At 44.8% G+C, this 24363-nt stretch overlaps 1 protein-coding gene across 1 annotated transcript; it reads right to left on the reverse strand.

Moving 5' to 3' along the window:
• PRDM13 (PR/SET domain 13) lies at positions 1-7783 on the reverse strand. Its single transcript, XM_036249182.1, has 4 exons — positions 7607-7783; positions 6009-6140; positions 5600-5720; positions 1-1894 (listed from the first exon to the last, which is right to left on the reverse strand). The coding sequence occupies exons 1-4, from the start codon at positions 7748-7750 to the stop codon at positions 165-167; spliced, it is 2127 nt and encodes a 708-aa protein (XP_036105075.1). The 5' UTR covers positions 7751-7783; the 3' UTR covers positions 1-164.
• Between the last annotated feature and the right edge of the window lie 16580 nt (positions 7784-24363).

Below are 24363 nucleotides of genomic sequence, written 5' to 3' on the forward strand. Positions count from 1 at the left end.
TTTGCTCTGAGGTCCAGCATCGAACCTAGGACCCTTCACTGTCCCAAAATCTTGCCCTTTAACAAAATAAAAACGACTTTGTCAACTGGGTCCTTCTCACCACCAGGAGCCTCTCTTTTCCCAAAACAGAACCCACACACACACCCTTTTCCCAGGAAGACTGGTTAGGAGACACGTTCTCCGCCACCCCCGGCCTCTGGGTCGCTCTGGTCATCCGTGAAGCAGACGTCCACGTCGCTGTCGTTGTCGCTCTTGGATTCCCCAGGCTCCAGGGGGTAGTCAGGCTCTGCGCCGGGACCTTCGCCCGCCTTGGCAAGCAGGTTCTGGCCGGGGTGGCGGGACTTGACGTGGCGCTCCAGGTCTCGACGGCGCACCAGCACCTTGCCGCAGAACTCGCAGCGGTAGGGCGTGTTGCCTTCCGCGTGCAGTCGTATGTGCTTATTGAGATTGCTGGGGTCGCCAAAGGGCCGCAGGCACACTTTGCATTTGAGCGGCTTATAGCCGGTGTGCGTCCGCATGTGGATCTTGAGCCCGTACTTGCGCGAGTACAGCTTGCCGCAGTAGAGGCACAGGTGGCCAGTCTTTGGCTTGCCCGCGCCTCCGCCCCCGCTGCCGCCACCGCCTGAGCCACCCGACGCCACAACCGCGGGTGCCAGCGTCCCTGCGTCCAGGCGGCCGCGGCCTTTCCCAGCTGCCATCTCGGAGAGCTGGTGCGTGTGCATGGCAATCTCCCGGTCGATGCTGGCCAGGGAGCCTAGCTCGGCGGGGCTTAGCGTGGCCGCCGCCGCCGCTGCAGGCCCGCTGAAGTAGGAGATAGACTCTGGATACTTGAGCAGTCCACCCAAGTGCAGTTTGAGCGGGTAATAAGCGGCGGCGGCCGGTGAGCCGTACAGTAGCTCCCCGTTGTAGACAGTAAAGGCCGGCATGACGGCGGGCAGGTGACTGCACTCGCTACCGGGGTAGGCTTTGAGCCCGCTCGCGTCGAGGGCTGGCAGCGCGCAGCGCTCAAGGTGCAGCCCAGTCGCCGGAGGCAGCTGCGAGTAACGCGCTCCCGGCAGCGCGGCGGCGGCGGCGGGCGGGGCGCGCTCCACGTGCTTGAAGGCGGAAGCCTCTTGAGGGGGGCCGGGGAGCAGAGGGAAGCCACGCAGAGTCCCGGAGCAGGGCAAACCAGGGGGAGGCGGCAGCGGCGGGTCCCCCGCGAGCAGGCACTTTGGGTGGTGGTGGTGGTGGTGAGTGTGGTGGTGATGATGGTGGCCTGCACCGCCCGCTGCCGGGTTCTCCCTGCTTCCGGGGCGCCCTCCCGCCCGACCTCCGCCCAGCAGGCCGGCACCCGATTTGCCACCGCCCTCCTCCCGGTAGGCGTCGCCAAGCGCTGTCGCGGCAGTCCTGGCCAAGCTGGCGGGCTTGAAAGCCGAGCGCACGCCGGGGTAGAAGGCCAGACCGCCGCCCCCAGCTGGGGAGCCGCCCACGATGCCCAGAATGTGGCCGTGTCCCCTGGCGGCCCCGCCCATGTCCAGGGCGCGGTCTGGCTGCTCCTTGCTCCTCTTGGACAGCCCCCACTTGGCGGGGGTCGGCGAGGTGGCCGAGGGCGCAGAGGAGGCCTCGCGCTTGATGCTCTCTCTCGCTCCACAGGCCTGGACAGGTAGTGGGGCCTGCGGGTGGGGCCGCAGAGTGCCCACCGGGGAGGCGGAGGCGAAGTCGGACACCGGCGGTTTAGGAGAGAGACGAAGGCCATCCGTGGCCTGAGCAGCGCCTTGGCGAGACGCGTGCTCGTGGTGCAGGTAGGCGCGGCCTGCGGCGCTGCTGAGCACGCAGTGGAAACGTAGGTGTGCCTTAAGGCTGTTGGGGTATCTAAACGTCCTCCAGCAGTACCAGCAAATGTAGCGCTCCTCCCCTGGGCGAGAAAGAATAGAAAAGCGACCCGGTGAGAGGCGAACAAGAAAGAAAGAAAGCGTCAGCGCACCCAAGGCAAACCCCGGGTTTTGACTAGTGGTATGAGGAGAAGCAGTATTCTGGGTCTCCGCAAATAATTGTTCGGTAGCCTCACTATAGCAAGGACCCCGAGAAGCCCGCAAATGGCCAACTTTGTCACCATCTTCACCCTCTGGAACTGCTTAGAGGCCAGCAAGGGTGATCTGGGCCTTTCCAACGAAGACTTTCTCTGGGCCATCGACGCAAATCTTCGTTGGGAGAGCAGAGCTCAGGCAGACTGGCCAGGGAATACACAGAGCAGAGAGCAGCTGTTGCTTTAAATCAAGTGTTGAGGCTATGCTGTGCCTGGGCCCATCTGTTGGCGTTTGCAGAATAGGTGGCGTATGTCAAGGAGTTTGGATAAACTGAACAAAGGCCAATCTAATGGTCGTGAGCTCCTCATTACCAGGCGAGACAATATCCTGTATGTATGGGCCATATGTAATCATCCCTTTTCATAGAACAATGTCTTTTATGTCCGCTACCCACCCTTCCCACCCCCTCCCAGCCTTAAACACTTTGCCTGAGGTTTTCCTGGAGCGTGACCAACTGAAGGACCACATAGGGACTATGATTTGCTATTCTTCAAAATTATTGGTATCTTTATTTCCTCTTTAACCCCACTTAATTTGATGGGAGAAAAGAAAAAGTCCTATGTCCCGATAGTCTAAAAACTGAAGGATAATGTTGCATTACATTGTCAATTTTTAATTGATTAACTCCTAGATAGCTGCACAAATTCAAGTTAACTCCTAGATTGCTGCACAATCCAAGTCCCTGGAAAATATATATAATTTATGTTTATTACATGAATACATATGTGATATAGCTATAGATACTCAGCTTTTAATAAATGTACAGTTCTCTACCAGGATCTGTATATGTGTTTTTGGTGTCAATTTTTTTGTGTGTTTAATATTGTTAACATTGTTTTTAATTTTGCCAGGGCCTGTGAACACAATTAAGAGACACGTGTATGAAATAGATTCTGATCACATGGTGAGAGTTAATATTCACTCAAGAAGGTCATGTTACATCTGAAAGAGAACAGTGAGTTACAGTTGGCTGTCTTTTTAAATGTTGAGGTTTATTAATAATACCGAAGGGAAGGATTTCAGTAAAAAGAAGTTAGTTGAGCCACAAGGAAGTATCCAAAGTAAATGTCAGTCTCATTAAATTTAATGGAAAAGCTAAAGCTTCCCTTCATGCACACAAGCAGCTCAAACTTCTAAAACATTACTACATAACAACAATGGGAAAAAATTGCAGGTCTTCCTTCCTTCATGTATTTTACTTCTGACTTGACATAAAGCAAGTAGTAACTCCCAGATAACTAAAGTGAAAGTAAGAAGCATTTTTTCCAGCTGAAGCCCCTGGGGAAGGGGGTGGAGGGGTATTTGCCTATCAGATCCTGTCTCAATTGAATAGGATAAAGATTTGTATAGCCCTGGCAGGTTTGATTCAGCGGTTAGAGCGTTGGCCCATGGACCAGAGAGATCCAGGTTTGGTTCCTGCTAAGGGCACGTACCTCGTACCTCGGTTGCAGTTTGTCCCTGGCCCTGGTTGGGGTCATGTGAGTGGCAACCAGTCCATGTGTTCTCAGACACATCTGATGTTTCTCTCTCTCTTCCTCCCACTCTCCCTCCCCCTCCATCTGAAGATAAATACAAAAAAATGTCTTCAGGTGAGGATAAAAAAAGAGAGAGAGAGACTTGTATAAAATTATTTCAATATTTTTGTTACCTTGTACTTTATAGCTATATAAAATAAATCTTGGAGAAAAGAGAGAAGAGAACTGTGTTCTCTTGGTGGATGTGTTAGTTGATTTAATATTTAAAATAACCTCGTTCAGAACCTCCCTCTCATCACCACTTTTTAAAGAGGGAGTTTTCAGAGGATGCCCCAGAATGACTCAGCTCAATGCAAAGCCAAGTAAGCTTTGTTCCTAAAACCAAGGGTCAGTATTTTCTTTAATCTTACTATGGAATTGAAATTTACTGGAATTAGTGAATATTGGAAGAATAGCAGCCATCCCTACTTATTTCTTCCTCTTTTTAAGATTTAAGCAAATGTATGTTTTCTGTTTCAATTTATTTCTTTTTCAGTTGATCCTAACTAAATGACATGTTCTCTGGATGCTGAAATCCAACCTTTGCCAAAAGTATGAAACACACTTCATAAGTGACCCTCACCTCTTCTTCATGTAACCCTAAGGTTTTAAACATCTCAAAGGTGGGGAAGTCAGGATTCAAAATAACCCCATACATTCCCCCAAAAGAAAATAGTGTCTATTTTGACATCTGTTACCATATGATGTTTATAAGCTCAATTGGCTAATATGAAAACATGAGGGCCACCACTCAAACAAGTTGCCTTTAAACTATTTAAAATGCCCAGGGAAGGGTGTTCTGTGAAGACATGCATGGCCCCTAAAAGCCAGTAGCCCTCAGAATTGTTCAGTATTCCCAGATTTTTAAGTTCTCCATAATGGGGTTTATATCATGTTTATCTTTTACTGGAAGAAGTTGACAAGAGAATTTAACATGATGTGATGCCAGTAACAAACTACTTTAGAATAATTTTTTATGAATACTGTACACACAAATCTACCCACAAAATCCATAAAATTAATTTACATAAGACAAAGATACTGAAGTGAAGCGATTCATTGTTCTGAAACTTATTCTGCCTTGATCATGAAGTGTTTCTTAATTTTCACATTCATATTGATTTCTTTAATTCTATTTGTAAAAAGATGAGATTGAGCAGACAGTTCAGGAGGAAAGAATGTGAAAACATTGTCCAGCATTTATTATGTTGACTTTAAATGTTAACTGTGTCTTTAGGGGAAATTACAGATAAGCAGTTGACAAAGAAAAAAGTCATGGAAGCATTAAAAGGGAGTCCCTGGATCTTAACTACTTTAGCACCTCCCAGCTTTTTTCCACAGGAAGTGTTCTTCAGTGTTTTGGGAAGGTTTTGAAAATGTTTTTCTCTTTAGTTACTGCACCTTAATTTGCATAAATCCGCTCTTGGCTTTGGAAGGGATCAAATAAATCTGAGAAGAAACTGGGATACATCCCAAATTCTATTTAAGTAGGGAAAGGGAAGTGCATAAATACCATTTAAATGGAAGGGCTACAGTACCTGCCAACTGACCAGCTATAAGTACCGTAATGCTTCTAAAATGTGTAGAAGTGCATAATTTCCCTTCAAACCAGTGAAGAGATGCCCCTCCACCTTCTAAAAGCATTTCAGGTTTGTTATGCTTTCTGGATCTCATGTGATTATTCTAATAATATGTTAAGGTCCTTTATTGACTCTTAATTGAGTAAATAATGGTCTCTTTGAATATGCAGTAGGAAAGGATGACCCCCATGAAGTTCATAAAGAGTACTTCTTCCCTGCCATCAAAAGCCAGATTATTTCCATCACTGTTATCAGTTACTGTTGATTTTATGGAGGTAGTGGTGATGTTGCCTCTCTGCCCACATAGACAGGAAGCCTGATTTCTATTTTACACAGAGCAGAGAAAGGCTTTTCAAGTCTGGGGATACACCCAAAGACTGCAGGAGAGCTGGATTCTTGCCCACCCCCTCTGGCCCAGAGGCCCTCTCAGAGGCTGTACCTTTCTCGTCGTGGGTGGGAGTTGCAATTGTGGGGATGTCAAACCACTGAGCCAAGGAGTTGGAATACCACACGGTCAGCTCCTCCCCTGGCTGGACGTCTCTCAACGCTCGGTAGAAGATCTGGGATGCAAGGAACAAGACAGCTTGCTGTCATTTCCTGGGTAATTGGTTAAAAAATAAAAAACTGATAGGAAAGGTTCAGATCCCCCGCTCAGATGCTGTGTGACCTTGGAAAAGCTATTAGACCTCTCTGAACCTCACTTCCCTCATTCTTCAAACAGGGAAATGAAAAGTATCTACCTTATAGTATTGCTGGGACATTTAAATGAGAGTTGGAGCTAAAGTGCTTTGCTCTTAATATTGGTGGCGGGCAGGTAGCTAGAATTGGCAGTGGGAAGCCCACAGTACCTGTCCTCCGGGTAAGTCTGCAATAGCTTCCAGAGTCTGTTCCTGAGGGTTCCTGGCTGCCCGGATTAACCCTATCCACTCCAGAGGGGAGCCCCCCGACTCGTCCACCAGCTCCCCTCTCACCATGCGCACCTGCAACACAAGCAGTAGTCGTTCTTCCCCGCGCCACAGCCAGGCCCACAACCCAGAGGGAAAGTTTATCCTCCACCCCACCCAACTCAGGAAAATGGTTGTGTTCGCTTTGGCCAGACCGCTGTGGGTTGCTGAGAGGAGGGTAATTACTTAGAACCCTTGCTTGGAAGAGGAAGGAAGAGGGGAGGCTATCTAGTATAACAGTCCCCGCCTCGCCCCACCTTGGCAACACAAGGGGTAAGAGCACCCCCTCTTGAGCACCTGGACGCATCCTGTACCAAGACAGCCCCCACCCGGACTCCAGCTCTCCCTCTTGTGGGTCTGAGCGCAACCAAATTATCAGGGTAGTGACGTTTCGCAGTCAGTGCCAGAACCCACAGAGTCCCCCAACCCCTCTCATATCCACTCACCCCCCATTCTCCCTGCACTGTACTGAGGTGCTGGCTACCCCTGCAGCGAAAATGTTTGAACAAAGCGGCCGCACACTAGCCATTTAAAGCAATTAAAGCGCATTTAAAGGAATAGTGCGCAGCAAACCGGGTTTTAGACCGCGGAGAAGAGGATGATGGCGTGAACAGCCAGATGCGTGTCCCGCTGGCTGAGCACCCGAGAAATTTCTTACAAGAAAGCTCTAGGCAGCGGCAAGTCAGAGCTAGAGTCCTCTCCCACTCACCCTCCCACACCACCATCACCACCTCCACCTTTATTTCCTGGTGGCTGTTCTCCGAACTATGCAGGCTGGGACGCCTGAGGGCTCCGGTCAGGTGTCGCGAGGCTGTTTGGGGAGTCAAAGCTGGGGGATTGGCCTTGACGCCTCCCAGTTGCGACCCTGGGCTCTCAGAGCCTGACTGCAGGTGCCCGGACCGGTGCCCCACGTAGGTGGTCGCTTCTCGCCATCGGAGCCCGCGTCAAAACCATTACTTGGCTCATCCTCTATCCATTTACCCCCAACCCACAAGCAGACACGTCTGCGGAAAGAGAAATCTGGGAAGGTTCTAGGAACTGAGAGTTTCCTAAGGATCATTTTTTTCGAAGTTGAGATTAAATTATGTTAAAGTAAATTTAAGCCTCAGATTCGCATACTGAAGGAAAGAAGGTAATAAATGCCCTCAATGCCCTGAGCGTTGTAAAACGGTGGAAAGGAGCATTTACTCCCGGGGACACCCGCGCCTCTGCTGAGACCCCAGATCTGCGGGGAAACCGCGGGGTCGGAGTGGTTCCAGCACGCAAAAAGCCCCTTGCACCCCACCCCGAGGCTGTCTCCTCTCAGCCAAGTCCTCTTCCCTCAGCCCGGCCCACGTTCAGCTCTCAGTCAATCAGACTTGCGGGGAATAACCCGAGACCCCTTCCACCTGGCATAGTTAGCAGGTAGTGGACAACTTATTCAACCTTTCTTATCTACCCGTTTCCTAGGCCAGGGAAATGGGAGCCGAAGGACAAGGGTCGAAGGTCGGTGTGGCTAATACCTTTTTCTTGGGCCCGGGTTCCCTGCGGTCTGACAGGTACTTGCCCAGCTTGAAGGTTCCGGGCACCGGCCCGAGGCGCAGGCCGGCCGGGATGCAGCAATCGGCACTCACGCTGGTGGCTTGAGCGCGGGTGGCTCCGTGCATTGCTGCCGCGGCGCCTGTCAGGCGCTTGGGCGCGCGGGGTCCTCTGTAGGGCTCGAGTGACAGAGCCCGAGTCGCGCGCGAGGCAGGGAGCAGCGCCCCGACGTGCGTCCTCCGCCCGCGGAGTGACGCGGCCGGACATGCACCGCGCCTTTTCAATCGGGGCGGGAGCCTTTTGGCACCGCCAGCGCAAGGGCGCGGAGTTTGGTGAGAGAGTTGCGCTGCGGAGCAGCTGCAGAGTCCCACCCGAGAGGGTCACATGGAGTGGTTCCCTCAGCCCCCTGCATAATCGAGGCCTCTGAATGGCTGGCGCACAATGGTCCAGGCGACCTTCCCATTCCTAAAAATCCAATTTGTCAAGGGCGAAGAAAAGGCGCTGGTGAATCAAAGGTCCGGCGGGACCATTAATCCTCAGCATGGGGTATTGTCCTCGAGACAGTTACGATATTTTAAGTGACAAATCCACTGTATAATTTCTCCATAAATTTTACTTCCTTTTATTGTTCACCGACAAACCAGTTTTGGGAAATAAGTGACTACTTTAAGTCTACTTGGCTGATTCCTTTGAGCCTTGGTCTACTTCAAAGATTTTTAATTCTCTCCCCTTGGCTTTATTGTAAAGGAGATTAAACAAAGAGATGGGGACTGTTTGGAGGACTTGTTAACTTCTATTGATTTCTGGCGTGTGCCATACAGAAATTAGGCAGGTACTTGATGGGAAAACACCAGAAAATACCTACACTTTTTAAATAACGACCATATTACCATTTCAGGGGATTGGGTTCACGCCAGTCATCTATTTAGAACAGCTTTATCGTTCCCTCTGTCCAGTTTCGCCCCGAAATATGAAGCATCTGGACCAGTTTAAGGGAGATAAGGTCAGCTGTACATCACTGCTCTCGGGTACGGGGCTCGCACTACTCTGGAGAATGGGAAGCAGCCACCGGTCCCAGGCTTTGCGGGGTATCCTGTACCCTGACCGCACCTCCTAAGGGAGAAGAGGGGTTCTGCTGCTAGTTTTTTATCACGTCTCCCCCACATGCCAACGAAATGCCCCAAACCCTAATTTGCTTTTTAGTTTAAAATGATGAAGTCCTTGGGGCTAACTTCCTGAGAACCAACAAACCGGACTTTTCTTTGAAAAATAAAATAAAATAACTATCAAAGGTCGGGGAAACCCCGACTTTAGCCCAGTTCATGACCTAGGAGAACAGGTACAGTTAAATCAGAGCGCTCCTCGTTTTCTTTTAAGAAAGTCTCTGATTTGTGTGGGGACATTTATTTTAGTAATATATAGCCGAGTAATGGAGTTCATCAGATATTTGCGACAGTCCTGCTCGCACCTGCCACACTCAGCTAATCCCGGGCACTGCTCCCTAAATGCTATGGACTTGGACGCGAGCCCAGGGCGGAATTCCAGGCGAGGCTTTAGTGACTCTAGGTTTCTGTCCTGGTGTCGGTGACCCAACCGCTGAACAAATGGGAGGAGGACTCCCAGCAGCCGCCACGTCGAATTCTCCACTGGGCTCTGCCCTTCCCAAGGAAGGTGGGATTCTTAGGCTACTAACGGGGTGACTCTGATTAACAACGGCGACACTTATAACTCAGCCGTTTGTCCCACGAGGCCCTCAGAGAAGCTCCGTGTAGGACCTTTCGATGGAAACCTGAGTTCGCCATACTGGACGCGGTCATTCAGTCTGTGCGCTGTCACTCAGGACCCTTCGTGCATTGCTTCAGAGCCTCAACCTCCTAATCCTTAAAATGGGAGTGATGGGGAAGGCACTAGGCTTCCACCCAGCGGTTGCGAAGGTCAACAGCAATGATCCGCAGAGTGAATGAGTTTGGGGCTCTCCAAAACTTGTGATTTGCTTAACCGAGGAATCCAGGCCAGGTCTACGTGACACATCGACACATCGATGGCCGGCCTTGGTGCGAACTCCAAGGCCTGTGTAGACCCGGCTGCCGAGGCAAAGAAGAGAGCTGCTGGCGGGTCTGGGCGGCCACACGTTGCTGTTGTTCCTCTGACCCTGCAGCCACGCCATGTCCAGGGCCACTTTCTGAGGGAGATGCCACTGACTTTTCCTCTTACCGCTGCCAAAGCCCCTCCGCGGGCCGCGATGGCCGCCTGTGACGGGGGAGGAAGCCTTTGATCCGGCGGCTCATGAATGGCAAAAGCCGGGGGAGGGGAGGAGGAGAGGAAGCAGCTCCGAAGAGTCGAGGGCAATAAATTTAAGCCATGAACATGTCCCTCTAACCTCTGGCCTGGCGACTTCAAGATGACACCCAGTTTAAATTACCAGCACTGTGAGCGGGAAGGGGCGAGCGCGGGGCCTGGGTTCGGGGCTCCTCCCTGGCCCTCCTTAATGAGTGAAAAAGCGTGAACGACACGCGAACAATTTTATCAATAGGACCATGTAAAGGCCGACTGTGAGGAAAGTTATTTATTAATATAGCCAATTGTGGCTGGTTCCCAGCCCCACGAGAAGAAAGGGACTGCGCCAGAGGCATTCACACCAGCTCGCCGAGTTTTATTCTGTCCTGTGGCTCAGAGTTGAAGTTCCCCAAGTGAAATAAATTGTCCACAAAGGAGGAAAGGAACACATTTTCTTTTATTTTTCCTCCCCTAAAAAGCAAGGGTGAAACCAATCTAATGTGCCCAGTGGAGCAAGATGGGCCGTGAAAGGCTGGGTGTTAAAAGTAAAAGCGGGCTGTGCAGCAAATGGGATGGAAAATTAAATGAAATTAAATAGCTTGAACGGCCGTATTGTCCCTTATTAAAAAGACACATTAATTACATGGTCTCAGCCTTATTCAAAGACAATGTTGAGACTCAATCAAAACATTCCACTCGGCTTTTTTATGGACTTAAAATGGGCGTCCAGAGGCCCCGTTAAAGCGAAATCCCTTCTGCACCGAGGTGCGGGGCGAGGCGGTTTGGGGCGGCCCGGCTCTCTGCCCACCGCGGGACCGCGCCGGCAGGACTCCCGCCCCGTAACAGGTTGCTCCTAATGAGGCTAGATGCTCAGAGCGGCAGCCAGCAGAGCGGTGGGCTGCGGGAGCTGACTCCCACCGCCGCGCTGCTGCCGGCCCGGCTGCGTTAGGGGCGGCCCCCGCCCGAGCCTGGTTGCGTGCCAGCGCCGGCCTCCAAAGCTGCCCGCGCGGCGCACGTGTGACTTAGCTGGACTCCGCCTCAAGGAAAGGAGCCCCCAATGGACTTCAGAGATGCGATCATCAACTCCTTTCGGAACGCTCTTCTTCAGAGCTGCCAGCCTCCAGGACGCAAAGCTCTTGGGCTTCTGGTCCCTAGAAGGGGGCAGTTGTGGCCCTTGGTCTTGAGGACCTGGGTGATGGGGAGTCACCAACCCTCTCTACCCCCGGCGCCCTATTCCGGGGGTGCACAGAGTACCGAACTCCGAGAAGGAGGGAGCTGCGCCGGGTCGGGGACTGCAGACGCCGCCGCGGGGGAGGCCTGGAGACCCGGCGGAGTTGGGATCTGAGGTGGCCCCGGTCGCGCCCCCCGAGGGTGTCCGCTCCCGCAAGGCCGCCGGGTCACCGCGGACCAGCTGCGAGGCCCCCGAGGCGCGGGTGGGATATTAAGGCTGGGCCTGAATAGGGCGGTGGCGACGGGCTCTGAGAACGCCACCAGATGACATGCCGGCAACTGTGCCATTTTCTCCTTAATTGCGAGGCCGGTGGGTGCACCGCGGCCGGGAGGCTCCAGTCGTGCCTCTAGGACGCAGCCCGGACGCCGCTGGTGGGTTTTGTGGTGCCTTTTTTGTTGTTTTTTAAGTCCTTCATTGGAAGCGGCTCAATAAAAGTATTCAGAGTCCCTCTCAAGTTGCCTTTTAACCAGAGTTCCCCAACTTATTTCTTGGTTCTTTCGGTTGACATGGTGCAAAGAAAAGTCAGCGAGCATGTTGCTGAATTGCAATGTGTAGGGGCACCTCCACATTCAACGTTCCTCTGCCGGCCGCTGCCGAATGAGCCCGCACTCAATTCGATTTTCCTTGCTGTTGGGCACATTTAGGAGCGCTTCTATTTGTGAAGTTCATTTTTAGGCAAATGTATTCAAGAGCTGATGGGAATGAATAGGACCGTGTGTCAGCCGCCCCTAATTGGGATTAAAGCACTTAGGAGCATATGCAGAGAGTGACAGAAATTCTCAGGTTGCATTGTGTTCAGACTTCCACCCGCTTGGACACTCCTCCTCCAAGGGAGATTTATAAAGCTCGCAGGGAGAAACTGAGGAAAGAAAAGCAAAACGGCAAACAACCGGGCTAATGGCTCACGGTGGGGCTACGGTTCAGCAAGTGGTAGTGACAGCTTCAGAGAAAAGATGCTGGGGGATAATTGAACGCGGGTGGGGGAGCGGGTCTGAACTCTTTAATCAGAAAGGCGGAGAGTTAAAAGGCGAAATAAAGATGTTCTTGAGATTCCCAGACGGTTTTTTTCCCTTCCCCTTGAAGAGCTGGCTTTCTTTCTTTCTTTAATTCAGCCTCCCATCCCCACCCCCAAAGAAGTACCCTCTCTTAGTGCAATAATAAGAACAATTTGGTATTTGAATTGGGGCAGGAGGGAGTCAAAAGAAACAGAAGTATCTTCTTTTGTATGTTAAAGAGAACTTCACAACCAAATAAGTCAATGAAAATATTTCCTGCTTTGTGTTTGTGTGTGTAAAATATACACATACTAAGTTAAAACGCAAGCATAAGTATTCTTATACATTCAGACTGTGTATGTAGATATACAGTCTTGTAAATCTCCACCCCAAAGTGACAGGTGAAGGTGACACGGCCTTTTAAAAGCTGAAAAGTCAGCCTGGAGCTGAGGCTGGGACAGTTGTCTAAGCAGAGGGCAGTGGGCACTGACAGCATCCTTTAGCCCCTGAGGAGCAGAGAAGCCAGAAATGACAAGTGCACACTTAACTAAAGAATAGTGAGGGGGAAGAGCAGGTAGTTCCAAAATTATCTGAATTTCTTGTTGTTGTTGTTTTAATTTGTTTTAATCCACCTGGAAACATGGGTTCTGGGTTCCTTGGGGAATAGGAGACCTGGGTTGTTTAAGTTTGGGGCAAGCCCCAGTGGTTAGCCAAGAGTCAAACTTTTTTTTCTATCTTTTAATTCCTCAGCAGACCTAAAACCCTCCTTTCTCCCCAGGCTGGCACACATCATGAAGAAAAACTTGTAAATCTGTGTTCAGAAGGTACAAAATCTTCCTTTAACCTATGACCCATTTTCAACTCTTTAGAAAGTGGTGCATAACAGGAGGAAGCTGTCCTGTCAGATAACTTTCTAGCCCCAGGACAATCTATGAATGATGAAAGTTCATTAAGTGGTCATTATGATAGCATTGGGGGGGGGGACAATAAAAATATTTATCTTATGTCACAACCAAAAACTGCATTCAGGTTCATAACCAGCATCCCTGAATAACAATGAATAAGTTCACTAGTAGGATCCTGTATGTTCTAATGTCACTGCTAATTATGTGTTTGTTTTAAAATGCAATGATGCCCGGCTAGTGCGGCTCAGTAGATTGAGCATCCTGCCATGGACTGAGAGGTCCGACTCCTGGTCAGGGCACATGCCCAGGTTGCAGGTCCCCTACCCAGGTTGCAGGCCCCATCACCAGTAGGAGGTGTGCAGGAAGCAGCCGATTGATGTTTCTGTCTCACATCAATGTTTCTATCTCTCTCCCTCCCTCTCTCTAAAAAAGTCAATAAAAACATGTTTTAAAAAACATTAAAAAATAAAAATAAAATGACATCACTCATGTTATTTATGTCTATGACCAAATGATGATACATTTTAGGCTCCTGAAAGCATGTTTGAATTTTATGTATCCTTCATTTTACAGTAGGGATTCACATTCAGATAGCCTTTCAAATATATACATAATTACAACATTAAAATGAGGTAAGGTTACAAAAGATGAATTTTTATGTACATACACAAAAAAAATTTTTGTTTGCTAAACAGCTTGATTGAGATATAGTAAAGCACAGTCCATACAATCACCCATTTAAAGTATACAGTTCAATGTTTGTGGTGTTGTGAGGTTTTTTTTTATATATTCACAGGATTGTGCAACCATCACACAATCTAATTTTAGAACACTTTTATTCATCCTTCCCAAAGAAAACCCATACCTGTTATAGGGATCTACTATTACTATCACTCCCCATTTGTTTCTAAACTCCCCAGTTATAGGCAACTATCAATATATTTTCTGTCTGTAAAGTTTTGCCTAATCTTCACATCTCATATAAGTGGATCCATATAATATGTGGACTTTTGTGATTGTTTTTTTACTTAGCATAATTTTTCAAGGTTCATCCATGTTGTAGTATGCACCAATATATCATTCCTTTTTATGGATAGATAATATTCCATTGTACACATATATCACATTTTATTTATCCATTCATTAGTTGATAGACCTTTGAGTCCTTTCTACTTCTTTGCTATTATGTATAATGCCATTATGAACATTTGCACACAAGTATTTGTGTGTATATATGCTTTTATTTATTTTGGATATCCATATACCTATGAGTGATTTGCTGGGTCTATATTTAATTTTTTGAATAACTGTCAAGCTATTTATAGCATTCTACATTTTCACAGCAGTGTATGAGGGGGTCTGGTTTTTCCATATCCTCTAATATTTATTACCATCTGTCTTTTTTATTATAACCATCTTAGGGGTGAAGTGGCATCTCATTGTAGTACCCTGATGACTAAAAAAGTAACACTTATGCTTTCTTTTATGTGCTTTCTTGTATTTGTATTCTTCTTTGGGGAAATGTTTATTCAAATCCTTTTTTTTTTTTTTTTTTTTTTTTTGGTGGTACACGCCCCTAGCGGGAACTGAACGCGGGATTCTCTGGTCTGCCGGCCCGACACTCAACCACTGAACCAAACTGGCCAAGACCCTTTTCCCATTTTTAATTAGGTTGTTTTTCTTTTTATTTTTGACCACACATATGTTTTCAAAAGATATTTTATTCATATTTTTAGAGAGAGAGAAACATAGATGTGAGACTGAACATCAATCAGCTGCTTCCGGCATGCCACCCACCAGGGATTAAGTCCACAACCCAGGCATGTGCCCTGACTGGGAATCAAACCAGCAACCTTCTGGTGCATGGAACAATATTTAACAAACTGAGCCACACCGGCCAGGGCCGTGCATACTTTTTTTTTTTTTTATAACTTTTTAAATGCCCAACACAAAACAGCTTGTTAGGTTTGACCATCATAACACTACAAGATAGATTTCATTATTTATCTTTTACCAATGAGAAAAGTTCAGAGAGGTTAAGAAGCTTGCTTAGGGTCACACAGTAAATAATAGAAACAGAATTCCTCCCACATCTTTCTGAGATAAAAGCCCAAGCTATTTTGACTTGACCACACACATCCAGAAGTTTCATTGACTTCACATATCTGCTCTTCTCTATGATGATCATTAAATTATCATGAGATACCTAGTGATTGAGAGAGTGGGCTAGATTCAAATCTTGCCTCTGCTACTTACTAACCATGTGATAGGGTAACCTTTCTATTCTTCAGTTTCTTCATTTGTCAAATATGAGTAATAAGATCTACCTCACAGGGTTGTTGAGAAGACTATAAGATGTCGATGGAAACTACTTAGCTTAGCACTCAGGATGTAGGATGTACTTAAGGATGTTAGTTATCCATTTTTTATAATGATACCTATGCTTACAATTTGCTGAGGTCTATGATAAGCTTCTGTACTGTTAGGCTGGAAATTGTACATAATAAATGAAATGGAACAGGACTCCTGACACCAGGGGCCACGTAGGCAGTCACATAAGATAGTCATATGTACTTCAGGGCAACAAATAATTGATGAGGGAAGCCTTCTTTCTTTATAGACATATTCCAGATAACAAATGAAGACATTTGAGAATTCAAATATTAATGTTTTGCAACCCTTGGTGAAATAATGGATGCAGAAAATGATCATCAGTGATGGCTAGCATCACGGAGAACAAGCCACATACACACACAGGTGGGGAAAAAGTACATTTATAGTAGGCAGGAGAGATCTGAGGCATGCAGTGGGTGTGTACACACTGCCAATATTTCACTGAAATATGTGGAAAAAGCAAAATTTTTTTTCTGTGATTTTTTTTTCTTTCTGTGATCTTTTAAGAAGTTATACCAAGAATGAGCCAGAGACAATGTCCTGAGTTGCAGAGTCTGTGAACTAAATGGCCATCCTGAATCCTCACAGCTACAGCAGTGCTCCACCAGGCCTAAGAAACCCATGGGCACATTGTCCAAAGCTGTCACAATCAAGAATGCTAATTCTGTGGCACTGAACAAAATCCTTTCTCCTCTTCTCAGTTGGAACACACAGTGCTTAAGTCAATCATAAATGGCCTAAATTAATTTTATTTATACAAAGACCTCCCTTAAAAAATATATCAGTAAAGTTATTTTACATTCATTCCTAACCTTTGAAGCCTTGCAGTTTTGTTTTTGAGACCAAAAAAGAGGGAAGGCAGGGGGGAAAAGGGGAGCCTTTTGTATTACTGCTGAGATTGGGAGTATTATGTCCCTAACTGGTGTCCCAAGACATACCTGCAAAGTGAGGGTCTTTATGTATTGTTATGGGTTTTGTCCCCCTGAAATTTATTTGTTAAAATCTTAACCCCCAGTACCTAAGAATTCAACCTTATTTGGATATAGGGACTTCACATAAGTAATCAAGTTAAAATGAAATCACTAACCCAATATTACTGGTGTCCTTATAAGAAGAGGAAATTTGGACACAGACATGAATGTACAGAAAAGATCACATGAACATGAAGATGGTCATCTACAAGCAAAAGAGTGAGGCCTGAAACAGACCCTTCCCTCACAGTCAAGGTGGTTCAGAAAGAACCAACTCTGCCAACACTTTGACTTTGGGATTCTGTTTTCCAAAACTGTGAAACAATAAATTTATGTTATTTAACCCACCTAGTTTGTAGTACTTTGTTACAGCTACTCTAGCAAACTAACCCAGACACAAGCATCAGGAACTAGTTCTTAAGAGTTGAAGCAGAAAGGAATAATACGTAGTTCTGATTCTAACCAAGTGCCAGAAAGTCAGTGTTGGGAGGATCCTGTCCAGAAAAACTGCCCAAATTAGACAACAGCATGGTTCCACTGAAGACACCACAGCCACCATACAGGACACAGACCCCACGAATTGCACTGACAACTCTGAACATAGACCTCTGACACTGCTGCCTCAGGACGTGGGATGTCTCTGCTGCTACCCTCACACAGATGGATTCCACAGAGGCACTGACTTTTTCACATTACTTCCAAGTCAAAGACCTGGGGGTTAGCATCTGACTTAGATCCCAAGCTGCATTGCTATGCCCTAGAAGCAAAAAGAAGGCTGAGAAAATGAGCTTTTGACTTACAAATAGGGGAAGGATGGAGACACAAGGAAGATACTCTCAGTCATAGTTGAAGGGTCTTCATAGATTCTGATGGGGGAGGCATAATATAATTTCAGTACATTGCCTTAGTCATTGTAGCAAAGTCTTCTGTTTGCTTCCCAAGTATCCATTCTCCCCTTTTCTAACAGAACCCTGATTGCATTACTTTACAGCTGGTTATATTACTACCTGGAACAAAGACTATGTGTCCCCAACCTCTTTGAAGCTAGATGTGGTTCTGTAAATTCTGGTTAATGTGATATAAGAAAGAGTTATCTGTAACTAAGAAGACAACTCAGCCCCCTTTTGCCCTTCTTTATGCCTGCACTTAGACACAATGGCTGTCACTACAGAAGCCATTGTAGTGTATGAAATGACCTGTGTGTGGAAGCCATGTGCTAAGGATGCTCAAAGAGAAGACAGAGGGAAGCAGGTCCCAGGAGACTTAATGGGCCACCACACCAAACCTGGATTACCTATGTGTTGACCTCTTCTAGGTGAAAAGAAACACTAGTATCTTTAAATCACTACTTTGGGTGAGTGGGTAGGAGGAGGAGGGAAGAGTGTCTTATTACAGCTGAAAGCAATTCCTATGTGGTACCACTAACAAATGGAAGATGTTGGTTTATTTCTTTTGGGAGCTCTGCATTTGTTTGTTTTTGTTATCAACGAATTTACTTTTTAGATTTCCTTGCAATTTATGTTAGTTTTACATTTAAGAGGTTTATAAATAAATAAACCATTTACATTGAGGTATCACTGATTTTATTTTACCCAAAATACTTGGAGAAAAAAATTTCAATTCATTATTAAAACAGAAACCATTCTCCTGATAACTGCCTTTTAATTTTTTTAAAATAAAGACATCCTTTATCCAGTACAACATTGCTTGCGATCTATAGGATAAATTTATGGACTTGTGATCTATGGTATAAATTCATGGATTGTGATCTATGGCATAAATTATGGACATTGTTAGTTGACTCAAGGTTTAAATATATTTTGGTAGCTGCTTAATAAAAAAAACAGTTAACTATTAATATGATTCACATAACATCTATCTTTTTCAGTTTCTTAGTTTTCAAAATTGATTAACTTATTCATTCCTCATATCAAATAGCTATGTAACATATTTCAGGTTTATCAGGGAAGAGTAACAAATGCAAGACTGTGTTATGTGCAGGAAGTGAGAGCAGGTTCCCATCATTAAATGTGAAGGAGATACACTTACTGGTTTCCAAGAACAAACCAAACCATATACTTATTAAGCCAACCAATTATAACAATATATTTTTACTACTGGTGGTGACAACAGAGTTTTACTTAATTTCAGCTGCTTCATTTTGAGTCATGTGAAGAGTTGAGTTGATTTGAGAGACAGGAATAATAAAAAAGAGAAATGGGGAGTGAGAAGGAGACGATAAAGGCCCAGGAGTGAGGAAAAGGAAGAGAAAAGAGGGAGGGAAAGAGGCTGTTAGAAAGAATTCTTTGCAGTTGAGTAACAGAAAGTTGTGATGATTTGCTGATTAATATGATTGAAACCATGAGGAGAGATGGATTCTGCCAGGACAGCATCTGGATTTAATACTTCACAAGGCAAAATACAATTAAGCATAATTTTTTAAAGATAATATTTAGTATCTGTGATGACTTAACAGACATTTCAGTGCCCACTAGCCACAAAAAGAGTGGTTTAACAAAACGCACCAATCAGAAGCCACTTACTCCCTCATTTTACACCAGAGCAGAAAGGACATGTCTTGTTAAGGATATACCCAATTAATGAAGTAATTAATGAAGTTGACAAATTGAAGATAATTTTCGGCTTCTTATTTTAATAATGACTTGACTTTTGTTTTCACAACACAATGATGCTGGGCAAAATAAAACCAATAGACAGGAAAAAAAAAAAAAAGAGAGAGAGACTGAATTGAGATAAAGCTTAGTCGCTTTTGTACATTAAAAAAATGTCTAGAAAGATGTTCCTTTTTTTTTTATCCTCACCCGAGGACATTTTTCCATTTTTTCTTCAGACAGAGTGGGAGGGAAAGAGAGGAAGAGAGAGAGAGAGAAACATCGACGTGAAAGGGACACATCGAGTGGCTGCCACCCGCACGACCAACCAGGGCCAGGAACAAACTGCAACTGAGGTACGTGCCCTTAGCAGGAACTGAACCCGGGTCTCTCTGGACCACAGGCTAAGGCTCTAACAGCTGAGCCAAACCGACCAGGGCAAGATGTTTCATTTTTAATCCTGTACCTGATTCTGTTGCCTTCACCCAAACTTAAATTTAGTTTTAGATCATTAACTTATAATTTTAAATATATATGCAATAAATCACACAAAGCAAACATTTTATTCCATAGACTTGGTGCTCTCATTTTTACATTTAGCTCAGTCACAGTTTAGAGAAGTTGTATAATATTCCCAAAAGAATGGCTCTTTGATTTTCGCAGTTCTTCCAGTAATTTTTCTTTTCTCTTCAATGGTTAATCTCTTGTGGTAAACTGTTACATAATTGTCCCCAGTGAATCAAATGTCCTAGTATCTATGCCCTTGTATAGTGTCTGCTCACAAAGACTCTGGGCTAGGCCATGTGACTGCTCTGCTCAGTGGAAAATCTACAAATGCTGGTGCTGTGACACCAGCAGAAACTTGATACATATTTGCACATTGAGGCTTCTGTTTTAATACACTGTTGATTGCTGTGTGAAGAAGCCTGATCTAGTCTTAAAAGTAAAAGATCACATGGGGAGAGACAGAGACCCAGACCCTAGCTGCCCACCAAATTATTACAGCCACTTGGATGAGCTTAGGTGATCACAGCAAAAGATCCATCTAGAAAATTCCAGCCCAAATTGCAGAATTGTGAGTAAATAAACAATTGTTCTATGCCACTAAGTTTCAAGGTGGTTAGCTATTCAGTATCAGATAATAGATACATTTCCTATAAGTGAATACAAGTAAATACAAGGGAGAGAGAGATGGAGGGATTGCCTTGATTCAAATGATCAGCCATAGAAATGTGAGAGGGCAACCTATTTAGAAAAGAGACGGCTAACAAAATGGAGGTTTTGATTGATCACAAGTGTAGAAAACACTGTAAGATATTCACCCAGCAGCCATTGTCCACACTTCTTTCTTGCTAACAGAACCCGAGTTCATTTGTGTATAAAAGTAGTCAAAGGCTTTAGGAATGCTAAGTCCCTTCAAATTCCAGGAAATGGATCTTGATTCATTTACATCAGTCATGACAGTTCCTTTCCCTTGCTTGTGATTGGTTTAGGAATGGGTAAGTGAGACAATTCTGGCCAAAATGACATGAGGAAGAGTCTTCTGGAGATACATGGGAAAGGTTTATCCTGATCTTAAAAAGTGGTGTCCAGGATGGCTGCTGTGACTGAGTGGATTGAGCATCGTCCCATTAACTGAGAGGTCTCAGTTCAATTCCCGGTCAGGAGGCAGCTGATTGATGTTTCTCATATGTGTTGCTATCTCTCTCCCTTCCTCTCTCTCTCTAAAAAAAATCAATCAAAACATATTTTTTAAAAAGTGTTGTCCAAAAGGAAAGAGTCCTCATTACTTCTCTTTGAATGTTGTGTCAGGATGAGATTCCTAGAGTAATAGCAATCAATCATGAGAGAACAAACCTGAGTGCAGAAACCAACATGCTAAGGAGGCCACAAACTTGTCATTGTGACCCACTGAATTAACCAACTTTAGAGCAGCACAGCCTTTAAATAACTAAGTAATCTCTGAACTGATAAGTGATGTGAAAAAGAACAAAGCAAGGTAAATGGTGAAAGAATGCTAGAGGAAGGTGCTACTTCATATGAATGGCTAGAAAAGGTCTCTCTAATAAGATGATGCTTGACACATAAAGGAAGTAAGGGGGAAGGTTATATAAGATATCTGGAGTAGGTACAAAGGCCCTGAGGTAAAAGTGTGCCTAGTAAATTCCAGGTATAGCAAGAAGGCCAGTATGACTGGAACAGAGTATGTAAGGGGAAGAGTGGTAGGAGAAAAGATTAAAGAGAAAATAATGGGACCTATTCCTGTAGGGACATTGAGTCATGTTAAAGACTATGGATTTTATTCTGGTGATATGGGCAATCACTATAGGGTTTTGAATAGGGATGTATCCCAATTGGAATTCTACTTTAGAAGGATCACACTGACTGCTAAAGGGGCAAAAATGGAAGCAGAGACTAACTAGGTGACTATAACAACTATTCAGGGGAGAGATGATGGTGGCTGGGACCAGGATGGCGGTTCTGATAAGAAGAGGCAAACTTCTACAGACTTTTCTAAAGCAGACCACCAAAATTTCCTGATGGATTGGATTGGAATGTCAAAAACTGAGAAATCAGGGGTTAATCCTGATTTTAAAAATTGTTAGTGTGGATTTGTCATTTACTAAGATGAAACGGACTGAAGGAGCAGCAAATTCGAAGAGAAACACAAGTTCATATTAAATTTGAGATGTCTATTAACATTCAAGTGAAATAGCTAATGAGGAAGTTGGAATGTATATATTTAGGATTTAGAAAAGTAATCAGTCTAGAGATATAAATTGGAGTATGTATTCAAAGTCATGATAATGGATGAGATTGTAAAAGGAATGAGTGACATCGAGACGAAAAACCCAAGGACTGAGTCCTAGGGCACTTCAACTTTTAGAAGTCAGAGAGGTGAGACAGGACTAGTGGAGAAGACAGAAGTCGCAACCAGTGAAGTAGAACTAACAGAGTCACTTAAAGTCAAGTGAAGTTTCTAGAAAACAAAAAAGAATGCTGATCTCTGTCAAATGCTGCTGAGAGGTCAAGTAAAATAAGGATTTAAAAGATATGGCAACACAGCAGACATGGCAGTCAATGCTGACTTTACCAAGGAAACTTTCCTTTGGACTGATGGGGATGAAATCTGATAGGAGCTGGGTTCAAAGGAGAATGGGAAAAGAGTAGGGACAGTGACTATGAGCTACTTTTTATTTTATTATTTTATTATTTTACTCTTTAGAGAGAGAGGGAGGGAGAGAGCAATAGAAACATCAACCCAAGAGAGAAACATCAATCAGCTACCTCCTGCACCCCCCCCCACCCCGGGGATCAAGCCCACAACCCACAACCCTGGCATGTGCCCTGACTGGGAATCCAGGAATCTAACTGGGACCTCTCAGTCCATGGGACAATGCTCAATTTACTGAGCCACACGAGCCGGGCTATAAGCTACTTTTTAAATGAGTTTTTCTATACATGGAATTAGAGAAATAGGGTATTAACTAGAGGAGGAAATGGGATCAATAACTTTTTAAAGGGTGGTAGATATTTACCAACAGGCTTGTTTTGATGATGGTAATGATTCTCAAAAGAGGAAAATATTGATGATGCAAGAAAGAGGAGGGGACAACTGCTGAGTTAAATGAGAGTTAAATCAGGATGGTTGATAACAACATATCTCTGCAAACTTCTAACACACTTGGAGACAAGCTTAACAATGAAGTCCCTAATACTATTCTTCCTTCTCTCTCCCCAAAGCACAAAACTGAAGGCCTTAATGAAAATCCAATGTCCTTTATTTTATAAAAGGAAACTGAGGCACAGAAGGTAGCCACACTTGCCCAAAAGCCATAAAATTAGTGAGAAGGAGTCTGCCTCTTCCACTTCACCATGCTTTCTCCAGTATAAAGGGAGAAGGTGAGAGAAGCAATGTCTACTTTTCATCTTGGTCCTCTCCTGCCTCCTCTTGGAAGTCAGAGGGGTTGACACTGTCCCTGGCACTCCTTTGCAGCAGGCAAAAAGGCTGACCTGCATCCCCAGCATGGCCCACTAGCTCTCCTGCAAGAAGCACTGTGGTCCCAGTCAATTTGGGTTACCAGGATCTAAACAAGCTTTCAGATGTATTCACCTAAGGAGTTTTGATTCTGGGGTCTGAAATCAAGATAGTTTATAGTCTTGTTTAAATTGACCACCTCCCCCTGGCCAGTTTGGCTCAGCAGTTGAGCATTGACCTTCAGACCAGAGAGTCCCTGGTTCAGTTCCCACTAGGGGCACATACCACAAAAAAATAAATAAAATAATAAAAAATAAATAAATTGACCACCTCCTCTAAGAAACCATGATTTTTTCTTGCAAGCCTGGCTGAACTCCCATCTTTTTACAGAGCCCCACCAAACACCACCATAACCTAGTTACTAAGCAACTCCTTAAAGACATTTATATTGCATTTCACGAAGCCAAGCATCTCAGAACCAATGGGACATCTAGAGGCTTTGGGTCTCAACCTTCAGGTAATTTTTTTAAATCTAAATATATATAAGTATGATATAAGTCAAATAAAATAAATAGGACTCCTCTAGGTTGCTCAATTAAAATAAATTCCATAAGACATCTTAACTTGACTCTTACTAATACTGGAACAAGTGACCATCTGAGAGCTATAGGTTCTAACTTCTGCTCCCCTCTTTATTCCTCTACTCTAGTCACATTTGAGCTTCCTTGGCCTCAATATTTTATGGTACAACAAAAGAGAGATACTTCCTCTCTCATTGCAACAAATAAATTATACCCCAAAATGAGAAGGAAAACCCTACAAAGTCACATTAAAGTAATCAAAGAGCAGGCATAAATTCAGGTCAGGTTATTATTTCTAATAATATTCTTTATGATTTTGATGTGTTTAAGGCCAAAAAAAATTAAAAATACTTGACCTAAACTGAAATATCTAAAGAGTGATAAAAAGTGACAAAATGCTTACTTGATAATGAGAACACTAAAGATACAATCTACATTTTCTTAAATTTTATTCCATTTTAAGGAAACATAGCTACTCAGTTAGGGCTAACTTGCCCAGATATCCAATGAAGCAATTTTTAAAATGACAGATATTACTTAAGTGCTGGAAGCATTACCCTCAAAATTCTAATTTTGATTATTTTAGATATGAAGATAATGATGGTTATCCACATATTTACAAGGAAAAGAAATTCAGTATGTGTTTTAACCACTGAAACCATTCCTACTTCTTTCATACTGTCTATATAACAGGGACAGATTTTCAAGGCTTCCTGTTATTCGAATGGGAGGTCAAGAAAATAATGTATGAAAAATAAAAGGAAATATTATTTCACCTCAGGAAGAATATCACACC

The sequence above is a fragment of the Molossus molossus genome, unplaced genomic scaffold, assembly GCF_014108415.1.
Source record: "Molossus molossus isolate mMolMol1 unplaced genomic scaffold, mMolMol1.p scaffold_m16_p_8, whole genome shotgun sequence".
Taxonomy (NCBI): Eukaryota; Metazoa; Chordata; class Mammalia; order Chiroptera; family Molossidae; genus Molossus; species Molossus molossus.

Excerpts from the sequence above, each read along its gene's own strand:
- PRDM13 (XM_036249182.1), bottom strand. The coding sequence starts at position 7,750 with ATGCACGGAGCCACCCGCGCTCAAGCCACCAGCGTGAGTGCCGATTGC. Across the intron at positions 6,141-7,606 it reads AACCCGGGCCCAAGAAAAAG|GTGCGCATGGTGAGAGGGGA; the intron begins GTATTAGCCACA and ends CTTGTGTTGCAG. Across the intron at positions 1,895-5,599 it reads TCCCACCCACGACGAGAAAG|GGGAGGAGCGCTACATTTGC; the intron begins GTACAGCCTCTG and ends TTTCTCGCCCAG.